The sequence below is a fragment of the Anas acuta genome, chromosome 4 (assembly GCF_963932015.1).
Source record: "Anas acuta chromosome 4, bAnaAcu1.1, whole genome shotgun sequence".
Classification (NCBI taxonomy): Eukaryota; Metazoa; Chordata; class Aves; order Anseriformes; family Anatidae; genus Anas; species Anas acuta.
Genome location: NC_088982.1, coordinates 44,733,033 through 44,752,746, shown reverse-complemented (window position 1 = coordinate 44,752,746; position 19,714 = coordinate 44,733,033). Strand labels below are relative to the sequence as shown.

At 39.1% G+C, this 19,714-nt stretch overlaps 1 protein-coding gene across 3 annotated transcripts in view; it reads right to left on the bottom strand.

Moving 5' to 3' along the window:
• Positions 1 to 19,714, bottom strand: part of MND1 (meiotic nuclear divisions 1) — a 213,689-nt gene continuing 193,975 nt past the window's right edge. For all 3 annotated transcript variants that reach the window (XM_068681001.1, XM_068681000.1, XM_068681002.1), the window contains exons 5-8: positions 19,463 to 19,537; positions 17,577 to 17,691; positions 1,341 to 1,385; positions 1 to 259 (exon numbers count right to left, since the gene is read on the bottom strand). In XM_068681001.1, the coding sequence (XP_068537102.1) occupies positions 153 to 259; positions 1,341 to 1,385; positions 17,577 to 17,691; positions 19,463 to 19,537 (342 nt within the window). In that variant the 3' untranslated portion in view covers positions 1 to 152. The remainder of the gene's footprint in view (positions 260 to 1,340; positions 1,386 to 17,576; positions 17,692 to 19,462; positions 19,538 to 19,714) is intronic.

Here is a 19,714-nt window from a genome sequence, read left to right as displayed (position 1 = left end):
GACATTTTTAGTATTTTATTAACTTTAACAAAAAAATACAAATTAAAGGGTGATCAGTCATTTTGTCGAGGATTCAAGCACACATTTAAATGCCAGCTGAGCGATATTTAACAAACTATGTACAATTATGTCAGCAATCGACTGCCGAGCAACTAGTCAATGTAATCAAAATCTTCTGGAATTCCAAAACTTTTATCAATTCTGCTCTCTTCAAATCCGAATTTACGCTTGGCCCAGGACTTTATTGCAAAGATGTTATCTGTAAACAGGATGGAAAACATACAGTTTTGAATGTTTAAGGAAGCGTGACTTGTGGTCTTGCATACACCAAATCCATTTGCACCAGCTCTAGAGAAAGGTACATGGTCAAGAACATCACTGTTAAGTAGATTTGGAACAGAAAACAAGAGCCTCACTTCTCTAAACATCTTGATAACAACAGCCTGTCATCAACAATAGAAAGCCGTGACAACTGCACCCCCAAAGTTATTTTCAAAATACATAACTTTGTCTCTTCATAAACAGTAAAAAAACAAATGAAAATGAAGATAGAGAATAGTAATAGCCAGAAGCCTATGACTACTATAGGCAGCTGCACTTGGCATAACAGATAATAGCGAGCAGTCCAGCAGTAGTAGATAAATTCTAAACAAAAAATTACAAAGTATATTCCAAATAATTAAAGAAAAAAGCATGGATGTACATATTGCTTGCTCTGCAAAATGGAAATATGAAGCAACATAGCTAAGCTAAGCAACAGCAGAAAATTGAGTTAAACTTCCATACAAATGTTACTGCAGTAAATTTCTATAAAACTATGCAGCATTTCTCCTGCACGTCAAAGCTGATGAATTAGGTTAAGAAATCCCTGCTTTATATTAGCATCCATCATATGGTAGCAGCAATAATGTTCCACAAAGCATTCTACTCTCCAGAAACAGATGAAAAGTCAAAAAAGAAGAATTAAACTTTTTCGATACCTGGAATTATGACAGTGCCAAACTAAACACTGCCATTTCTGGTCTCTTTCTATTAAAGTTTTCTGAACTTAAGAGATTTTAACTTAACCAAAAAAATGAGCTGTAGGCTTTAACATAGCGTGGAAGACAGCACCAGAAGAATAGATTTATTAAAGTGACATTAAGTACATCCAGTAATTAAATTGATAAAATTTATTATTTTTTGAACCATGATTTATACCCAAATATATTTCTGTATGCTTTTTAGAAGCGAGCACTATCCTGCATCAAGCCTAATAAAATTTAAAATTCTTAACATGAGGTAGGTCTTTTACTCAAATTGCTCTAGTGTGAAGCTAGGCAAGATAAATGCATACACACCAGTCCATCTGTTGGCTGCCTCCTTGGCTATTTTGTTTGTTTGGCCTGAAATAGAAGAAGAAAAAAAAAGAAAAAAAAACATAAATCAGAGTGAAATCATACAATAGTTTCAAGATAAGGAGATTACATTTTTATTTATGCCATTTTTAGGGAACCACAAAATATAAGGAAGTTACTCTATTGCTTCCAAAGCCTTTTCCTGTTTTAAGGTTCCATCAAGCATGAAGCTAAATTAAAGAAAATCAGGAGCAAGGGAGCATAAAAGACACTATATGAACAATTATGAGTTTTAAAAGTGTATTTTAAAATAAAATCCTAGTTTGGTTTGCCTGGGGACTTAATTGTCTGTATCCAGATTGGAACTAGATACATGGCCTGAAGGTACTAGAGGCAAATGAGACTGAAAATATTTTATAATCCTCTCAGCATGTAAACTATCTGTCACATAGGTATGTACGACTCTATACAGATAAGGAAAATGACAAGAGTAACGGTCTATCACAGGAATCTGCAAACATATCACATAGCTCTGGAAAGTCCCCTGAGCTTTGAGAACCCCCTCTATGAAACGAAGGCTAAGTAATGCTCCTGGTTATTAGGCTTGGCTTCCCTCACTTAGCACAACTCCAGATTCAAAGACCTAATAGTAAATTGCCATTACTACAAATGGTTTTTCTATAGCTTCCATGAGGCAAAACTGTATTAAGAAAAAAATTCCTCTTAGATCACCTTGCTCCCATTAAAAGTAAGTACTGAATCAGATCAAACAGGTTGGTTTGTAACGTGGGAATTTATCAGAATCATCATGGTTCTCACGCCTACACAGAACTCAGTTAGTCCCAGTCAGTCTTGTTAGTACTTGCATGATAATATTCATTTGAATGGTCAGCATGAAATTTGTCTCCAGGGGTACTGAGAAGTGAATATACGATCAGGTATCCATTGTTGTAAAGATTATACTTCAGGCAAAGTTAAATTATCTTGAAAAATCATCTGTTAGCACGCAAGAAAGTAAGCACTCATTATTCTACCCTTCGGTGTACCTCAGTAAGTGATGTGGAAAATGTTTAAATGACAGTAAAATACAGTTTTAATAACTGCAGCTTCTGAGGATGGTATACAATTAGAAAGCTTGGACATACCATAAAGAAAAAGTAAGAAAGATGGGCAGAAAAGGGAGTGGGTGGGAAGATGGCATTTTGGATCATTTGCATACATCAGAAATTCAAGTTATTCCTTGCTGAACAGATATACTCCTTATTTTCATTGCTGACTTCTTGTTGCCACCTCCACTTTTTCAGTTCCATGAATGGCAGCACTACCATCACGCTGGCAGCCAAGGACATTTTGAACCGTGCTTTACCTGATGCTACACAGAGCAAGTTTGCAGAGTAAGGGCTTTTACTGGTCAAGACTTTAAATGCATTAGCAATGATACTTAACTCATTTTTATTTTTTTTAATGCTTGAGTACAACTGTAAGGTTGTATTTGACTCCAAGTCAAAGTTTGAGTGGCTAAAGCTAGGATGGCATCAAAGTCACTGGATCCAGAGCTGCAAGGTAACAATACCCAAGGTTGGGATGCAGCGACCACTTCCGCGGCGCCTGCTAGGGCTCTGCAGAAAGCTCTGCTTTGCTGGAAGCAGCTAAGCAGCCAATTCCTTCGCTTCTGCATCGCACAGCAGCTCTACACTCCTGCAGCTTTCAGCACACGGCCCTGTGCATAAAGCACAGTGGCTGTACTGGTACAGCGGATTTGAAGAACAGCAGCATCATGGTGCTCCATCACCCTTCAAACACTGCTTACGCGTGTTAAAATACACAGATGCAATCGTGTTTCAAATGTGACTTTTACCTCTGACTAAAAAGGCCGAGGTGACCAACAGATGCAGGTTGGGCAACAGTGTGGCTAGGATAGTGGTGGCTGCCTGTAACAGTGCTGTGGCTAGAAATAACATCATGGTAGCAAGGGCAGGAAGCTATGCGGGGAAGCCCACAGTGGGCAGCACCTTCAATGACTAAAAGAGCAGGAAATAACAAAAACAACAAAAGAAAGTAGAGATTGAAAGTATACAAACAAAATGGTGAAAGATTTTAACCACATCATTCTTGCCATGCACCACCTGGGACTGATCACAGACTGACAGCAAAGCGTCATGCTGTGAGTGTGGAAAGATGACAAGTGGAGGCAGAACTTCAGGACGAGGAAGGTGACATTCAAACAATCTGGCTGAATACCAAAGAAAAGGCTGCCCCAGTCCTCTGGAAGCTGCCAACACACATCCCCCACATTACTGACAGCGAGCTCAGGGCTGGGGAAACCAGAGCCACTTACCTCCTCAGGCACAAGGCATCTCCAGAAAACGCATCCACTAGAGGCTGGGGCAATTCTCGTTGCATTTACACTGGCTGCCATGCAAGAGAATCACACGGAGGCAGATGTGGGTTTATTCTGCCACGCCTGAAGTTGCTTAAGCCAACAGCCATATTGTATCAGCAGCAATGCCAGCTACTTTGGCAAGCTGCAAGGCAGCCACGTGCTCCTCACGTCCAGCTTGACCAAGCTGATGCAAACAAGACAGCTTGCACCACCCTCATGTCCTCAAGTGAGACAGGCGCTGCCACTGCTGCAGGATGGCGCTGCAGTCTGCTTAACCACTAATTCCTTCACTTTCCCTTTACATTTCTATTTTTCATTTGGGGTGGGGGAAAACACACCTCATCCATCTCCAGAAACCACCGCGTTATTCGCCACAGCTATGGGCTGGGTGAGCATTTAGCTATTTGAAGTCAAGACTAAAATGCTTTGGGATGCGGTTCAATTCCTGCCTATGGTTCCACTGCAGAATTTCATCTGCCTGAAAGAGGAACAAGATATTGGGAGTCGTGGACCTGCATCACACCAGCAGCATCTTCCAGAGGCCCCGATGCCATCACAAGAACTGAGAGGCACGAAGGAATCTGCACCTGGACTGCTTTATGGAAACCTCTTGTAGTTGCTTGTTGGGACCTTCAGTGGTTGCATCATCTGCACACGTGTGTGTACGAAGGGTGAGGGATTGGAGGAGGAGCAGCAGAACAGCCATCCCTGCCACCTACCTCATGTGCTGCTGCAAGTCAAAGCCGTGCTGCTTCGGACTGCCTGTTCTCCAGCTCCACGGGATCGTACAGCCATCGGCCTCCCACACAGTGGGGTGAAGTATGTATTTACTTCAGTTCCTGTGACAACTCATCAATCGACTTGCCTGCTCCCTGCCTGCAGGACACAAGGCGTTTGCTTGGCTGAGGCACACACCTGTGTCCTGGGCTGACCAGTTTCGGGCACTCATCATTTTCTAAGCAGGTGAATAGATTCTCTCTTAGATTCTCTCTCCTGAACCAAACGAAAGCCATCAGTGCACATACAGCAGTGCAGGACCAAGGGGCAGCACAGCTTGCATGGCTTTTTAGCCTAAATGATTCGATGACTATGATTCTTGCAACACTAGGCTGTTACGTTAGCAAGACGCACCTGGAAATATGCCTTAAATAGTGAAAGGCTATGGGTCAAAGAGTTAGGACTAACCAGTCCTTCTGGAAGTCTCTTCTTCCCTCAACCCCATGTGTCCCTGCAAACCTGCAGGGAACTCAGGAGGCCCACATTCTGGGAAATGAACCATTTTCCAAGCAGTTTCCTTACCACAGGGACAAGCCTCTGAATCCCCTTAACAGAAAGAAAAGACAGGGAAAGGAAGGCCTGAATGTTTAAAGAGAAAGTGGAGGAGGGCTGGAAACACGCTCTTTAATGCAGGCAAGTGACAGCCAGATGGTGACCACAGGGATAAAGGAGCAGAGCAGGAGACTGCCCTGAAGAAAGGACACGTGGAACAGCGGCAGGAGGTGCAGCAAAAAGCCTCCTGAGGCAAAAGGACAGCACCCGACCAGGAGTGACGTCCAGTGGCACAAAACGTTAGTGCAGCAGTGTTTCTAAACAAATCTGCGCTGGCAGCATGTACTGGCTCAGCAGCAGCGTGGTCAGCCCATGCTGGTTTTGATTCAGCTCTGGAAGCCCCAAAGCCACTCTCTGCATACTGCAGAACCACAGCCTCCTCTTCCCTCTCAGCCCTGCTCCTGCCCCCACATTCACCCACTTTTTCCCTGGAGGGGATGGTGGTGGGAATTGAAGGTCCTACTTGTGTTCCAAAGTGAAAGAGCCACTTGAGGTTTTCTAAAACCCCCAAATATTTCCACAGGAGGGGAAATCCACTAAATGCCTCGTCTACACAATATGCTCCAGACTTGGTTACTCCTTCTGTCAGACTTATGATACTTCCATGGCTGAAACACAGTTACAATAACAACCACATCATAAATATTTCCAAACCTACTCTCAGGTTCTTCCCCAAAGCTTTTTTAAGTCCTGCATCTATCACTAAAGTAACACTATTGAAGTGGTCACTGAAGAGTGTTCAGAAATAAGACTGTAAAGGTAACATATTCTAGCTCCAACAGCTATAGTGAAAAAGCTCTCAACAGCCTCAGCCAGCTCACAGCCACCTATAGACCTGGAAAAGAAGAAAGCTGTAGCCTTCTTTTCCTCTTCTCTTCTTCCTCACTTCTACTCTGACGTTTTTAAGATAACTTTAAAGGTTATTGAAAGCAATGCTTTTATGCATAAACAAAATTTCCAGGATCAGCCAGGAACCTCGATGTCTACAGAATAACAAAAGCTATCTATATTTATAAAACTAGCACAAGTTGGTGGTGGTTTCACCTACCAGAACTAATGCCACATGAGGATTGTGTGGATTTCCCACCTGGAAGATGCCTGACTGCAGAGAGAGCTAGCACCCTTTCAAGGAGACAGCCACCCATCAAGCTGTGGGACTGTTACGCAGATACTTGCTGAAGTCTGAGATTGTATTTTGCACGTGGCTGAGGGAGCAATTTCACAGCGTGAGTTGCAATTCTTGTGTATGAAATGCAGAGAACAGCTGCAACTGTTCACACAGGCCAGTGAGGATTATTAGCCCAAAGATTGCCAGCCACTTTCATGAAACTGGTCAGGGTAAGTAAGTTGCATTTAAGGGGATTTGAATTCCAGTAATAACTCTGCATCCACTCACACCGAATTTAAATATGAAAAACTGCAACAAATGGAAGAAAAGTCCATGAATGTGACTCTCCAATGACTGATTATTTATCGCAGTCTGCAGTTATTCTTTCTCATGCTCTCAGGCCACCCTTACTTTCCAGAAATGTTGTTTACTTTGCTATCACACTGGAACAGATTTATGTTTCTCTGCCCCTTGGAGAAGCATCTTTTTAACACCCCATGATGCACAATTGCAAACACCTTTTCCATAAAAGAAAATGTCTCATGCAAATAAAGATCCCGTCTCTAAAGCCCAGGGTAGAATATGAACATGGAAATTCACAGAAACATCGAATTGCTTGGGTTGGAAGTGACCTTAAAGATGATGGAGTGCCAACCCCCTGCCAAGGGCAGGGACACCTCCCACCAGACCAGGCTGCCCAAAGCCCCATCCAGCCTGGCCTCGAACACCCCCATGACTATGGGCAACTTGTTCCAGTGCCTTGCCACCCCTGAGTGAAGAATTACACACCAGTCATCCACCAAGTACAAAAGCTAACTACCTAGCAGCTCGTACCCACACATCCATCCACAAACCAACACCAGAGCCCCTGATCACACGATGATGTGATCAAGTGGCTTCTTCAAACGCCTGAAGCTAAGCATCCTTGAGAGGAAGTAGCTTGCAATGCTGTCAATAGGGTAACTCAAAACATAGCAAGAGTGGTTTTAGAAGGATGTTTTGTAACCAAGTGTTAGGCAGAGATCCTTGTTTAATGCTATATGCAATTTTCACCTTCCCCCATGCTTCCCAAAGAGGAGTTTCCACCTATAAGGAGAATAAAGCGCTGTTCTTTAGAAGAATGAGAGCACATCAGAATTTTGTCAGCTTCTTTGAATCCAAAATAACACATCATTCTTCCCCCATACTTTTCCCTCATACTTCAGCATGCCACATAACACTTATCCCCAGGATATTAAGCAACAAATCACAAGGCTTCAGAATTCCTAACAACTGAATTCAAGTCAATGAAAAGATACAACTTCTCATTTAAGAAACATCACAGATTCAATAGAACTATTTATACTGACATATTGCTAAATAATATTGAGGAGTATCTCTTTCTTACATGTAGACTCTGAAAAAAAAAATCAGAACTACAGGAAAACAAGTGTCAATTATTATGATTGCCACCTATGGATCTACGATTATTTTTAAAAGCATGGAACACAACACAATGAGCCTCTTGTGATGGAAAAGCATTCAAGGAATTTTAACACACGAATGAATTAAATTAACATTTCTGTTTCAACAGCTGTATGTACATATATATATATATGCTTAAAAATAAATCTGAGCACGTGCGTAAGATAAAGCCACTCATTTATACGGTGAGACGCACCAGCGCACAGTAACGCTACCAATATGCTGATCCACATCTATGAGAATATGCTTTTAAAGGGTCTGCAATCTTTGTTGGAAAAAAGTGTCAAGCCTCATCAGCAAGAGCTCCCTCTGTCCTATATGAAAAGGTCACACTGTCAAATTTCATCAGTAAGTACACAGTGTCTCTTTGAAAAACGTCCAACAGAATTTGTCAGAATCGCTACCAAAAGATTCCTGTGTGCAAAATAGATGTGCTCGTGCTGAAGTTTACTGTATTCACGGACCCACAGAAAAAGCTCACTTACCTTTCAAGTACGCTACCTGAAAGCCCATGCTGAAATCCTAGTGTACAACTAAAATGCATCTGTTCTTATCCAATTAACAGAGCAGAAGTACTGTTCTTTGACACGGGAAACAAGCACAGACGCCTTCTGATTCAGGGCTCCTTTTCCTCTCTTCACTTACTGGTTGAGCTGTGCTGCTGAACTGCATTGCACACAAAGGCCCATCCCAGAGCACTTGGCTTTTTGTCACAGCTGCACACCTCCTGTGCCACAAGAGTTGTAGAGAAATGTCTGCAAGGTGTCTCAGGAGAGCCTCTACTCTCTGCACGCATGACTTGACATGTGTCCAGCCTTACCTATGCAATTTCAGAGCTGTTGGTAGCCTGTTTTGAAGTTTTCCAGTATTAGAGTTTTTATGACCTCCTCAGGCTATCTAGTTCTGTGCTTGATCATTGCTACCATTAGAATAGTTTTTCATCCTTCTTTTTCCTGTTATTTAAAGCTAATTACTTATTGCTCAGTTCTCCATGAACCTGAGCAATGGGCTATTCCTTTCCTTTTCTGAAGCAGAAATATGTATCTTCTTTCAAGCCCCCTTTTTTTTTTTTTTTTTTAAATCTTTTCCCCTATACTGTGGTTGCCAGACCCCCAGTCTTTTTGCTGTACTCTGAATTCTCTCCAGTTAGTCATACATTTTAAAGTAAGATATCCAAAACTGAACACAGTGTTCCAGCTGAAGCCTCACTAATGCCAACATGAGTAGAAAGATTATTTCATGTATCTTATTGCTGGCTACACTTCTGTTCCTGTATCATTGTAAGGCAATTTTGCTTCACAATATGAATATCTTACACTCGATGTGTAAACTACTGTAATCCTTACATCTTTTTCAAGCCCTCCCCACTTTGCTAATTGCTCCAGATTGTGTGCAACACAGTAACCTCGAATGCATGTATGTCCTTGCACTTGGCCACTACTGAATTTTATCCAGTGTTTCTCTATCTTGGAAATTTGTCACACTCATGTTGGCCTCTGTCCACACAGGCTGTCCTGGTCTCACATCATCTCCTAATGTAACAAAAGCAAATCTTCTGTTCTATTATCCAGATCATTAATAACAATATTGAGCAGAAACAGACCCTATTAGAAGTTCTTTGAATGAACCTCAGATTCTGATGTTTATATTACTAGTGAGTAAACCTTGAGTGTAATAACAAAGTATTACAGTTTCATCACGACTGTGTTTCCCTTCTTTTCTTATAACAACATCATGCAAAACAGCAAAGCAACTTCTCCCATGCCACAAAGGTCTCTTAAACTACCAAAGATAAAATCTGCGTTCTTTTATGTATTCCCAAATTGTTGCTCTTTTCCATTTTTTTCTTATTTTTTTCCTAGTTTTTCCACTTAAATTAGTTCATAAAATGCTGAAATGAGGAAGAGAAAAAGAAACGGAAATACTCCCAAATACACTACCAATACTATAATTAATTTTACACTGATACAACCTGCCTTGCAAAATGTCTGCAGTTAAATAGCACTGAATGAGGTACCTACGTGAGAAATATACACTCCTAATATGCAGTCCCAATCAAGTTAATTGATTGGGACAAGAGATTTTCCAACATGTGGGATTGGCAACACTTTTTTTTCCTTTAAACAAGGACCTTTGACTTTGCACTGAAGACAACAATTTAAAAATCAAAAATACCTTTCCTGACTTCATTTTACCAATGGAAACCTTGAAAAGATATAAGTATTTATTTATAATTCCTTTTAATATCATCATAAGTTTATCAAAACAGACTGAATAAACGGTACCATATAAAACTAACCTCTAACATTGAACGCTGGGAGACAAGCAAAATAATCTCTCCACAAAAGCTTTTCTGGTTTCTTTTGAATGATCTATAGATGACTTCCATTTAAAGCTGTCTTCATGGTTTTAAAACACAGGCAAATGGATTGCTGCCAATCCATTTCTAAATCAATGAAGATCATAAATGTAGTCACAAGCAGCCATTTTCTACATCACAAATTTTATCAAGTGTCTACCATACTTAAGCAGCTTAACAAATTTTGCCATAAAGATTTACTAGCTCAGACATTAAAATCATTCCCATATATTTCACCTGTCTGCCCCTCACACAACATATTTTTTTTCTGCCATTCCCATACAAACAAAAAAAGAAAGAAAACAAACAGAAAGAACAAAAATAAACCTTGTGAGCTTACTAATTTAATTTATAGAGCATGGAACTTGCCGGAGTAGCCAGTTTATTTCAGCAGGGAGTTACAAATGCTAGCTAAAGATTTGATCTTCCAATTGCCTCTTTTCTGAATCTGTAAGTAAAACTCCGCTGACAAAAAAAAAAAAAAAAAAAAAGATTTTGCTTTGCTTTGTGTATTTTTTTTCTTTGTTTGTTTGTTGGTGGTTTGGGGTTTGTTTTGGTTGGTTGGATGTTTTATTTTGGCTTAACTAGATAAGCTGCAGCTCCATTTTAAAGCAAAGCAGCAGAAGTTCAAGCTCTGCAAGAATAATAATCTTGCCAGAATGTGTTTGAGGTATAAAACCATAAATATGCCTGTGTCTGTACATCTAGGACATTTTTTTCACGGCAGAGTAACCTCAGCTGGAGTCCAAACTTTAGGTCAAATGCAGAGTATCCAGAGTTACTCTGAAATACTGAAAATTAGGGCCTTTTGCTGAAAGCCAGATGGCCCTTCTGCACTTCAGTTTCCCAGATTCGGTGAAAAGCCCCACATGTCACCTCAAGATTTGCACCTTTGAAATATACGTGCAGATGCATCGAAAGCCTCAGCAGTCTGTCCTGGTGGTCCTGTGCTTGTAATTCATAGAACCATAGAATGGTTTGTGTTGGAAGGGACCTTAAAGGTTATCTAAATCCACCCCCCCTGCCATAGACAGGGATGCCACCCACCAGCCCAGGTTGGCCAAGGCCCCAAATTCTTCCTGGCTGTTATATTCTCCTTTCCTTCTAAGTGCCAGTAGCTGCTCATTTACCTCCTCCTGATCCTCTGTCATTTAGTCCTTCCCAAATCAATTCTCTACACTGTTCAACTCACCAAGAGTTCAGAAAATGCCCTTTGAAAAATTTTTACCTGATGTTACCTAGCTGATCAGAGGATACTGGATCGCTCTTCAGGACATTTACCAAGAGAACTACAAATCTGGGAAACACCTGACAAATTACCATATATATGAAAGCCTTCAGAAGAAGCAGGCATAAGTGCTCAGCAAGCTGGCTGGTCGGTGGAAAAGGAGGTTTCAAAGACTTCACGAGATTCTACCACAGGACAAGGATATGTGCATACACCATCAGTTCCTAACTCAAACTGACAAGTCTGACTCACTTGCTGTTACCACTGGCAAACTGCAAGGCAGGAATGAAGGGCCAAGGTGGGAACTTTTTCATCTACTTCTGTTGGGAAGGTCCTTAAAGAAGCACTTCACAGCCTCCAGCAATCCCAACCAGATTCTGCTGTGCAACTGGTTGCTCTGTCAAAGGAACAGCACTTTCAATAAGTGAACTGCAGACTCCCTTAATTTTCAAGAGAGAAAGAAAAGTTGAAGGGATGAAGGTAAAGCAGCAGAAATACTGCAGAAGCCTGCAATGCCTTCTTGCTTGCGATGATTGCTTGAGGAGCTTTAAGCATTTGTGATCAAATATACATTTGCAATTCCACTCATTAGTACCTTGTTCCTTTTTTAACTTTACTTAGCAGTTAAGGTCTATTTTTATTGGTACCATGTATAATTATGATTACACAGAAGTACTTTTATCATTTGTAGAAAAAAAATCAAGAATAAAGATACCTTTAGTTTTGATTTTGCTCTGTCGTTTAATGCAGCTCTAGAATGGGTAAATTAGTTTTTCAGCCTTCCAACTGAATAGGATAGGGAGTGGGGTAAACATTAAAAAAATCGTAGCTTGATGCAGGTAGTGGAGTAAATGTGTTCTTACGTTACTGGTACATATCTATATGCATTCTTGTATGCCATGGTGAAGGAAGAAAAAGGAAAAAGAAAGGAGGGGGAAAAGGGTCTTTTAGGGTTTGCTTCTATTAGTAGCAAATAGCTGCCAGACAGGTATAAAAGTAGGCATTGCCTATTTCCTGTAATATCCTCATCCAGATCTTTAGGAGATGAATGCACTGAATATGTAATTCTACAAAAATTGAGACTAACTAAAATTATATATATACACGTGTATATATATTGGGGGGAGGGGGGCTGATTTTAAGTCTATTATTTTTCTACACGCTTTTAAGTGCATGGTTCACTCCAAATAAAGCTCAATTTAACCCTCTAAGGCTAACATAAGTGTGGGTGGAGACTCTAATCTAACTTCAACAGAATGACTAATTTCTAATTGCAGGCTCTTTGTTAATGGTATTGACGCATAAACCATAAAAAGCACAGCTTGCCTCTCAGATGCCAGGTGCATATTTCAGGGTCAGTAGCTAGAAAACATCTTCTTAATTGAAAACTGAACATATTGGATCTAGAGGTGATTGAAAAAACACTCTCTCTATAGGCTTGATCCTATTGACCTTGGTGGGATCTAGACTGTGATTAGAATTATTTAGAGACATTCACTTTCCTATGTGAATCATTGCATTTATAAACACAGCTATATAAGTAACAGTTCGTAAACTGAAAGCACTGGTAATCCTCTAGTTTAAATAATCTTTCTGATACCTTTTTCCAAACAATAGAAAGACTTAGCCATAAAATTACCATTAAACCATTTTGTAAGTAATTGGTGTTTTGGAGAATTTTGAGTAAAACCAATGCAGATAATTTTAAAGCCTCTCCATTAGCCAGGACAGTCTTTTCTTCATTTTCTTCAGTACTGTTATCCCCCTGGGAACAGGGACTTTCATAAGAAGAAATCCCTAAAAGAATCTAGTAATTGAGAGTAAGTTTCTGTAATGTCAAATACATCTGTATGCATAACATGTTTTCGAAACAGTCTGAATGCAGCAATTACAAAGTAATACCTGGGTGTATCAACAATGAAAATCCAAAACAAACAAACAAACAAAACCCTAAACCACTCACCCCACAAATCTGATTTTTTCCATGTCTAAACAAATCAGAATTAGAAACTTTTGAAGCATCTATAGTTTGCTATCAACAGTGCAATCAACATCAACATCTATCAACAATGAAATAAGCAGCACTTTCAAATAAGTAAAGCGTGATATTTTATGGTATTCAGTAAACTCTAGTTATTCTCCTAACATTTATTTTCATACAGCCATATAAGCATTAGTCTTAGAAAATAATCTAGACCTCAACTGGACTGATAGTGGTGCCTCTGCGATTACGCTTTCGGAGATTCAAGAGGATAACTATGTGGATTTTTGTGGTTAGAAATGCAGTCCATTTCAACCCACTGATGCCCCTTGCTACAAGATAAAAATAAACAAAGAGAGAAGTTTGACATCAGAAATGATGCGTTACATGTGCTATGCTTGGTAGTTTGCTGCTTTGTGAGAATACAGTTTGTCCACTTTTTTAAAGTTAAAAGCGTAAGACATAAAAACTATCAGTAACTGGGCATTCTAAAAACATGCTAAATAAACCAGGAATGCTGACAGGCAACATCTAGAAGCCAGCCACATAAATAATGGCACTAATACCCCAGTGGACACACTCACTTCACTCGGTGCATAACTATTTCTGAGCTTACTGTCCTACCCAAAAGCACAAAGCAAGCAAGGCACAGCTACTGTGAAAAAAATAACAAAATTTTGTTTAGACCCAGCTATGTTTTAACATAGTATAAATTAACATTCCTTTCATCAAAGTAGAATAATTTTTAAATTCTAGAAACATTTTTCATAGTACAGTGAATACTGGAAGTGTTTGTCTGCTTCTGCTTGTAAACTGGTTGACAACTAAGAGCAAAATCAGTATAATTTATATACTTCAGCTGCCAGACAAACCACTCTGTAAAATTAATTGTCAGAATTTTATTTATTTATTTTAGCTCCCTAACCTCTCTCTGGTGGGCAGAAAGAATTAAACTTGTGTAGCAGGTTAATCTTGCTGTTACATGGAGCTTTCCTTGTCAGCCTTATGCAAATTTAGATAAATAATGAACTACTGACAGCTTGCATTCTCCATGCCTCTGTTCTCTACCATCGGCTTTAGGGAATCTACCAGCATCACATCTGTACACATCCAATCTGTATACATACACGTTTGCCATATAGTCCTTCTGCTGGAGGAATAGGGAAACTCTACTCCACAATGTCTGCTTCCCCATGAGAATATCCTCTAGCCTACAAAAATCTGCCTCTACGTTAAGAAACAACAGTGCAGTCCTGTGCCAACTGAAGCAGGATTACAAATCCAACACAGAAAAATAAAATCCCAGAACTTCTGTTTTTACTGCCGATGACTGTTGTCAGTTTTACTGCCTGTAATGTTGAGGAAAGATCTATAGCTCAATCCTAAATTACACTAGGTGGCTTAAACAACATTTTCAAGGGTCAAACACAAGCTTCCAGCTACAAGAGTCATTAAAAAAAAAAAAAAGGAAACCCCTGTATTTTTGCAAATTTAGATGTAGTTTTACAATACTTTACCTGTAAAATGGAATTACCCATGCATCTACAAGACCAGACTATTATGTAGCTTCCTCTAGTGGCCAGTCCCTAAACCTTGCTTCTGCTGCCATTTACTGCAGTTGTTTAAACACAAATGCTGACGTTCTGTGTTCAAGCACTGTAACCCTGGGTAGGAATTAGAGTTTATACCTTAGCTCTCCAGTACAAAAGCCAAGGAAATTAAGGTAAAGTATATAACAAACCATTTGCTATTTATATTAAAAGGACAAGTGATAAAGCCAGCAAAAAATTGAGTTATTATTTAGTTCTCTAGTTTGCTCCCTGGTGAATTCTAGTATATTTAGTTACATCATCAAGCACGACTTTCTCATCCCAAGACTGAGGAAGCAAGACAGATGTTCGGCTTTCATTGCCTTTAGATATTTACTACAAATCATCCAAATTTCATTTTAACCTTGGAGTTACTGTGCATATACACGTGCTGGTGTGTGTTTTAATGAGGCTTATTGCTGTAGTATGTAAACCTAACACACACCACCAGGTTTGCTTCTGCAATACTTTTTGAGGGAAAGAGCAATTAAAAAGGCACAGCAAAGCATTCACCAAATTAGAAGGCCACTGAAATCAGAAGATAATTTGACATACCCCTAAAATATTACAAGAAAATCAAGGCTGCTCTGTGATACGGGATTGGAAGTTACAAGTGTGAAATTTTATACTAAATATCGGGAACATTTCCTTAGAGGTTAAAGCCATTTAAGGAAGGAAAGAGAAAACCTAAATGTAGAATATGCCAACAGCCCATTACAAAACATATTATTCTGAACAATCCAACTCTTAAAAAGTGCATTATGTAACCTAACAGCCATTTCTGATTTCTGACTTAAAATGAAAATAAATTAATTTAGATTTAGGAATCCACTCGTTGATCCAACCAAAAATAATCATAAGGATTAAGTTACTGCAATTGTATAGCTAGTGGAAAAATACATATCACTCATGCAATTTGAAAAAGCTTTAAAAATCTCTGAACAAATAATTGTGATTATAAGGTTGTTCGGGGAAACAGCAGTGGTAACTTTTATGTCTAAATTAATACCTTCAATTGCCTGAAATTCTTTACATCTTCTTATACTAAAAACTATAACTTCCTGCATCTTTTATTGCCTTTGCACTTGCCCTCACTCTGGAATGAGAGAAGTCTCATGCCCATCCCCCACCCATCATTACCATTATTATTTAAATCCTGTGAAATTCCATTCAGCTTTGACAAACACATTAACTCCCCCAAACTGACACTTAGCCATTTATACACTGCTAGCAAATTTAGGCAGTGCAACAATGACTGATAAAACATATAACAAAGCACCAGCTTTTTAATTGAAGGTCAGGGACAAATTGTTTTCAGAACACTACTGTACATTCCCCTGGAAATGCCATTCCCCTGTGTAGCCCTACAAGGCTCACAAAACCAGCTCCCTTAGACAGGAGCTCCATCCCTCCATTGCAGAAGCTCATGTGAACCTTACACACAATTCAAAGAAGAGAAGGATGTGCCTGGAGTAATTAACGATTACATTTCTTCCTCTCTTCAGATATTAGTCCCCATGTTGCCAGCTAATGCAGTTGTGTCCTGCCATTCAGGCTGTGATTTGTTCCCTTGTGCCTAGTATTTACGCACATGCTCGTGGCAACTGCTTCAAAAGAGGCTCCTCAACACCTTCAGTCCAATGCTTACTGTAAGGATACCTCAGCACTTTCAATACCTGGCACTACGAATCCTCTGCTGTTGGTATCTGCCTAAATTTACTCATTTCCACAGCTGGAATGTGTCTGTTATTTCTCCTCAGGAGAGCACACAGCAAAGGATTTACAGTACTGTAACCTCAGGTCTCGAGTTTGCTTATTCCCTTTCATACCGTTACATCCTTGGGGAAAGATAATGCAGCTGATGAAAAATGTCACAGCCCCTCTAAAGAAAGAATAGCTGTCCAATTGGAGGGTGTGCTGCCAATTGTTTATGTTCCTGGCTTTCTCTCAGCACATTTCTAAAGCTGGACTTTAAGGAGGAGGAAAAATAAGGAAAGCAAAACATTTAGTCATGTATTTTCCTCAAAAAAGGTCTGTGCCGGTTTCTCATCACCGTACTGGCATTTTGGTATTAGAGCAATTGAATATGCAGTGGTGTTTGGGTAGCAACCTAAGAGCCTAATAAATAAAACATGAAAGTAGAGAAAATTCAATAAAATTTCATGCATGCTTTTCATTTTTCATGTTAAGGATCAGAATATTAAGTACATTTCACTGGTCAGTTCTGTATTAAATATTACAGTCACTCATTATTCCTTGTATTCTATTTGAATTAGAAACTTCAACCAAACCCCACAATTTCAGAAAGTACAAACATCAAGTAAACAGTGTAAAGACATACTTAAATATAAATACAAATTAAGTGTCTGTAATGAAATGCTTATGTTTTAAATAGAAAAGACAATGGAAATAGAGTGGTATCTTATTGTGTCAGTATGGGATTGAAGGTAAATAGGAACCAGTGAATACTTGCCACACACGTTAAGATTCAGTTACAGAATTATTATGGCACCAGAAAAAACGGTCCTGGCGTTAATCATAATTATCAGAATTATTTCAATTTTAGGATTGTTTGTTAACAGCTCAGTTGTTGGCAGCGTAAATACCAGTTTAAAAAAAATCACCCTATATAGTATGAGAACACAAAAAGAAATGGTCAGTGTACCTGTATTTTATTGCTTACAGATTAAAAAAAAAAAAGCAGCTATTCATTGGCTTATCTCTGCACACCAGCTTTTAAGCTAAAAACGTGAAGACATTTTCCATGCAAAAGTTCACTTCAAACAATATTGACTTACGCATTTCTTCAACAACGTCTGGATCACATTCTCTGTATTTGTCTATTTCTGCCTTTAGCTGCTCTTTTTTCTTCCGAAGGGCTGCAAGTTCCTCTGTCAGCGCTGCACGTTCTGCCTGAGGATTCAAAGCACGTTGGGAGATTAGAAAAAAAAAAAAAAAAGAATAAAAATCAAATTATTGCAGAGAACATTTTTCAAAAATAAAAAGATATAAATTTGAAAGCTGTTTTCACTACTGCTTTCCATCAACGAACCAACTGAGCATTTTATGCACACACAACTCTTAGTGACACTCAACTTTCTTCCTTCCTGTTTGTATTCAGTATCAATAAGGTTAAAATGGATAAGCAAAAGAACAAATTCCTACAGTCTTTGAACTCAGAATGGTTTAACAAACTCAGGTTAAAGAACATTTAAGATCACTGGTCTTGTCATTAAAGACTGCACTTCCACGTATCTGGATATTATGTATGAATGCCATGGTAATGTATTTTTCTTCGTGTTTGTTCCAGTGTTCAACTGTAGTAGTCTCAAAAATAAATTCAAATATTTATGACACGGTAGTCTTTCCTGGGAGAGCATACCCTATCTACCTCAAATGTTCTACTGATTAATAATATCTGCAGACACCTGACTCAGCATGAGCACTCCCATAGCCAACTCAGCACATATTTCAAATTCAGCCTGTACTTACAGCCAACCTCTGGACCTGGCTGAAGACTGGGATATTCAAAGATCTCATGCCAGTGCACCAGGCAGCCTCAGACAGACAGGTAACAAGTTTGTAAACTGTCAGGTTTTTATCCAGTGACAATCTCCACAGCAGCCTGGCAGTCTGAAACATTTTTGAATTTCCACATTTGCAAAGCTTCTGCCTGGATTCAGCCTATTCTGAAAACGCAAAAAGGAAATCAAAGGCTTCCAGACACTGGGGTATGGAGGCCAGCTGCTCAGACATACATCGTGATCTAGATTTCTCAGGACTTTTTCCGAATGTTTAATCTGGAACTGAGGTGTTGGAAGCATCAGGCAAAACAGGATTTCCAGGACCAGTCGCTTCCTGTGACAAGGTCAGGCCGCATGGTGGAGAAGCCCAAGCCTCTAAGTCCGTCTGGAAACCTGACAAGCACAGCTGTATGAGAAACCTGCCTGTGTTTCACTGATTATGGTCAAGTTCAGAGTGCTTCTACAAAACATTCTGGATTCTAAGATATAGCTCTTTCTTGCAAAACTCCATCCTATATGAAAACTTCTGTCCGTCCCTGTTTATGCGTTTACATATCGGAGGTTTAAACTAGTCTACATTAAGCATCTCAAAACGAATCAGCAGCTAGAGTACCATATGATTTTCTTCTAACATACTACTTCATATGCATGTTAGATGTGAAGCCTACATATTATTTTACAATGTATTTTAAACAGCTTCAGCATGCAAAGAGCACCAAGCTTAACTGACTTCTCAGAATAATAAATTAGAAATCCAGATTACAACTAAAATGTAAAAAAAAACAAAAAAAAAAACCCAACTCCTAAATTCACAGTTACTAGATTTGGCAGTTCAGCAACCATTGGCAACTTTGGCACATAACTGTGGGTAGGTCAAGTTTAACAATATCTTTAAATCTGAAAAAAACTGGAAAACTACCAGACTTCAAGCAGTCTCATTTTCTCAGCCTTGGAGCACCAGTTGTCAATATTTTCCTCAGTAGTACATGACCAAATAAGGAAGAATTTAACATTTAGGAACATCCGATTTTTTTTCTCCCTTCCTCATCTTCAGTACTTCAAAATCTTAATGGATTTCCAACAACTCATACTATTTGCAAACTGGGAATACTTGTATCCTGTTCCCTAATAGGATCGCCTCCACCCCCAAAGCAACTTACAGTATCTTCACGTCCAATTTTTGATTTCTCAATGCTTTTCTGTAGAGCCTCTTTTTTCTGACTGCTTTCAGCAAGCTGATAAAAGAAACAAAGAATAAAATCAACCTATTTCAGTGACATATATTAAGCATACTTATGAAAGTGTGTATATAGAGAAAATATTAAAACAAATAGAACATACACTTCAAGTACATACATTTATATATATATATATTTATAATACATGTAATAAAAATAAACTCAAAATAAATA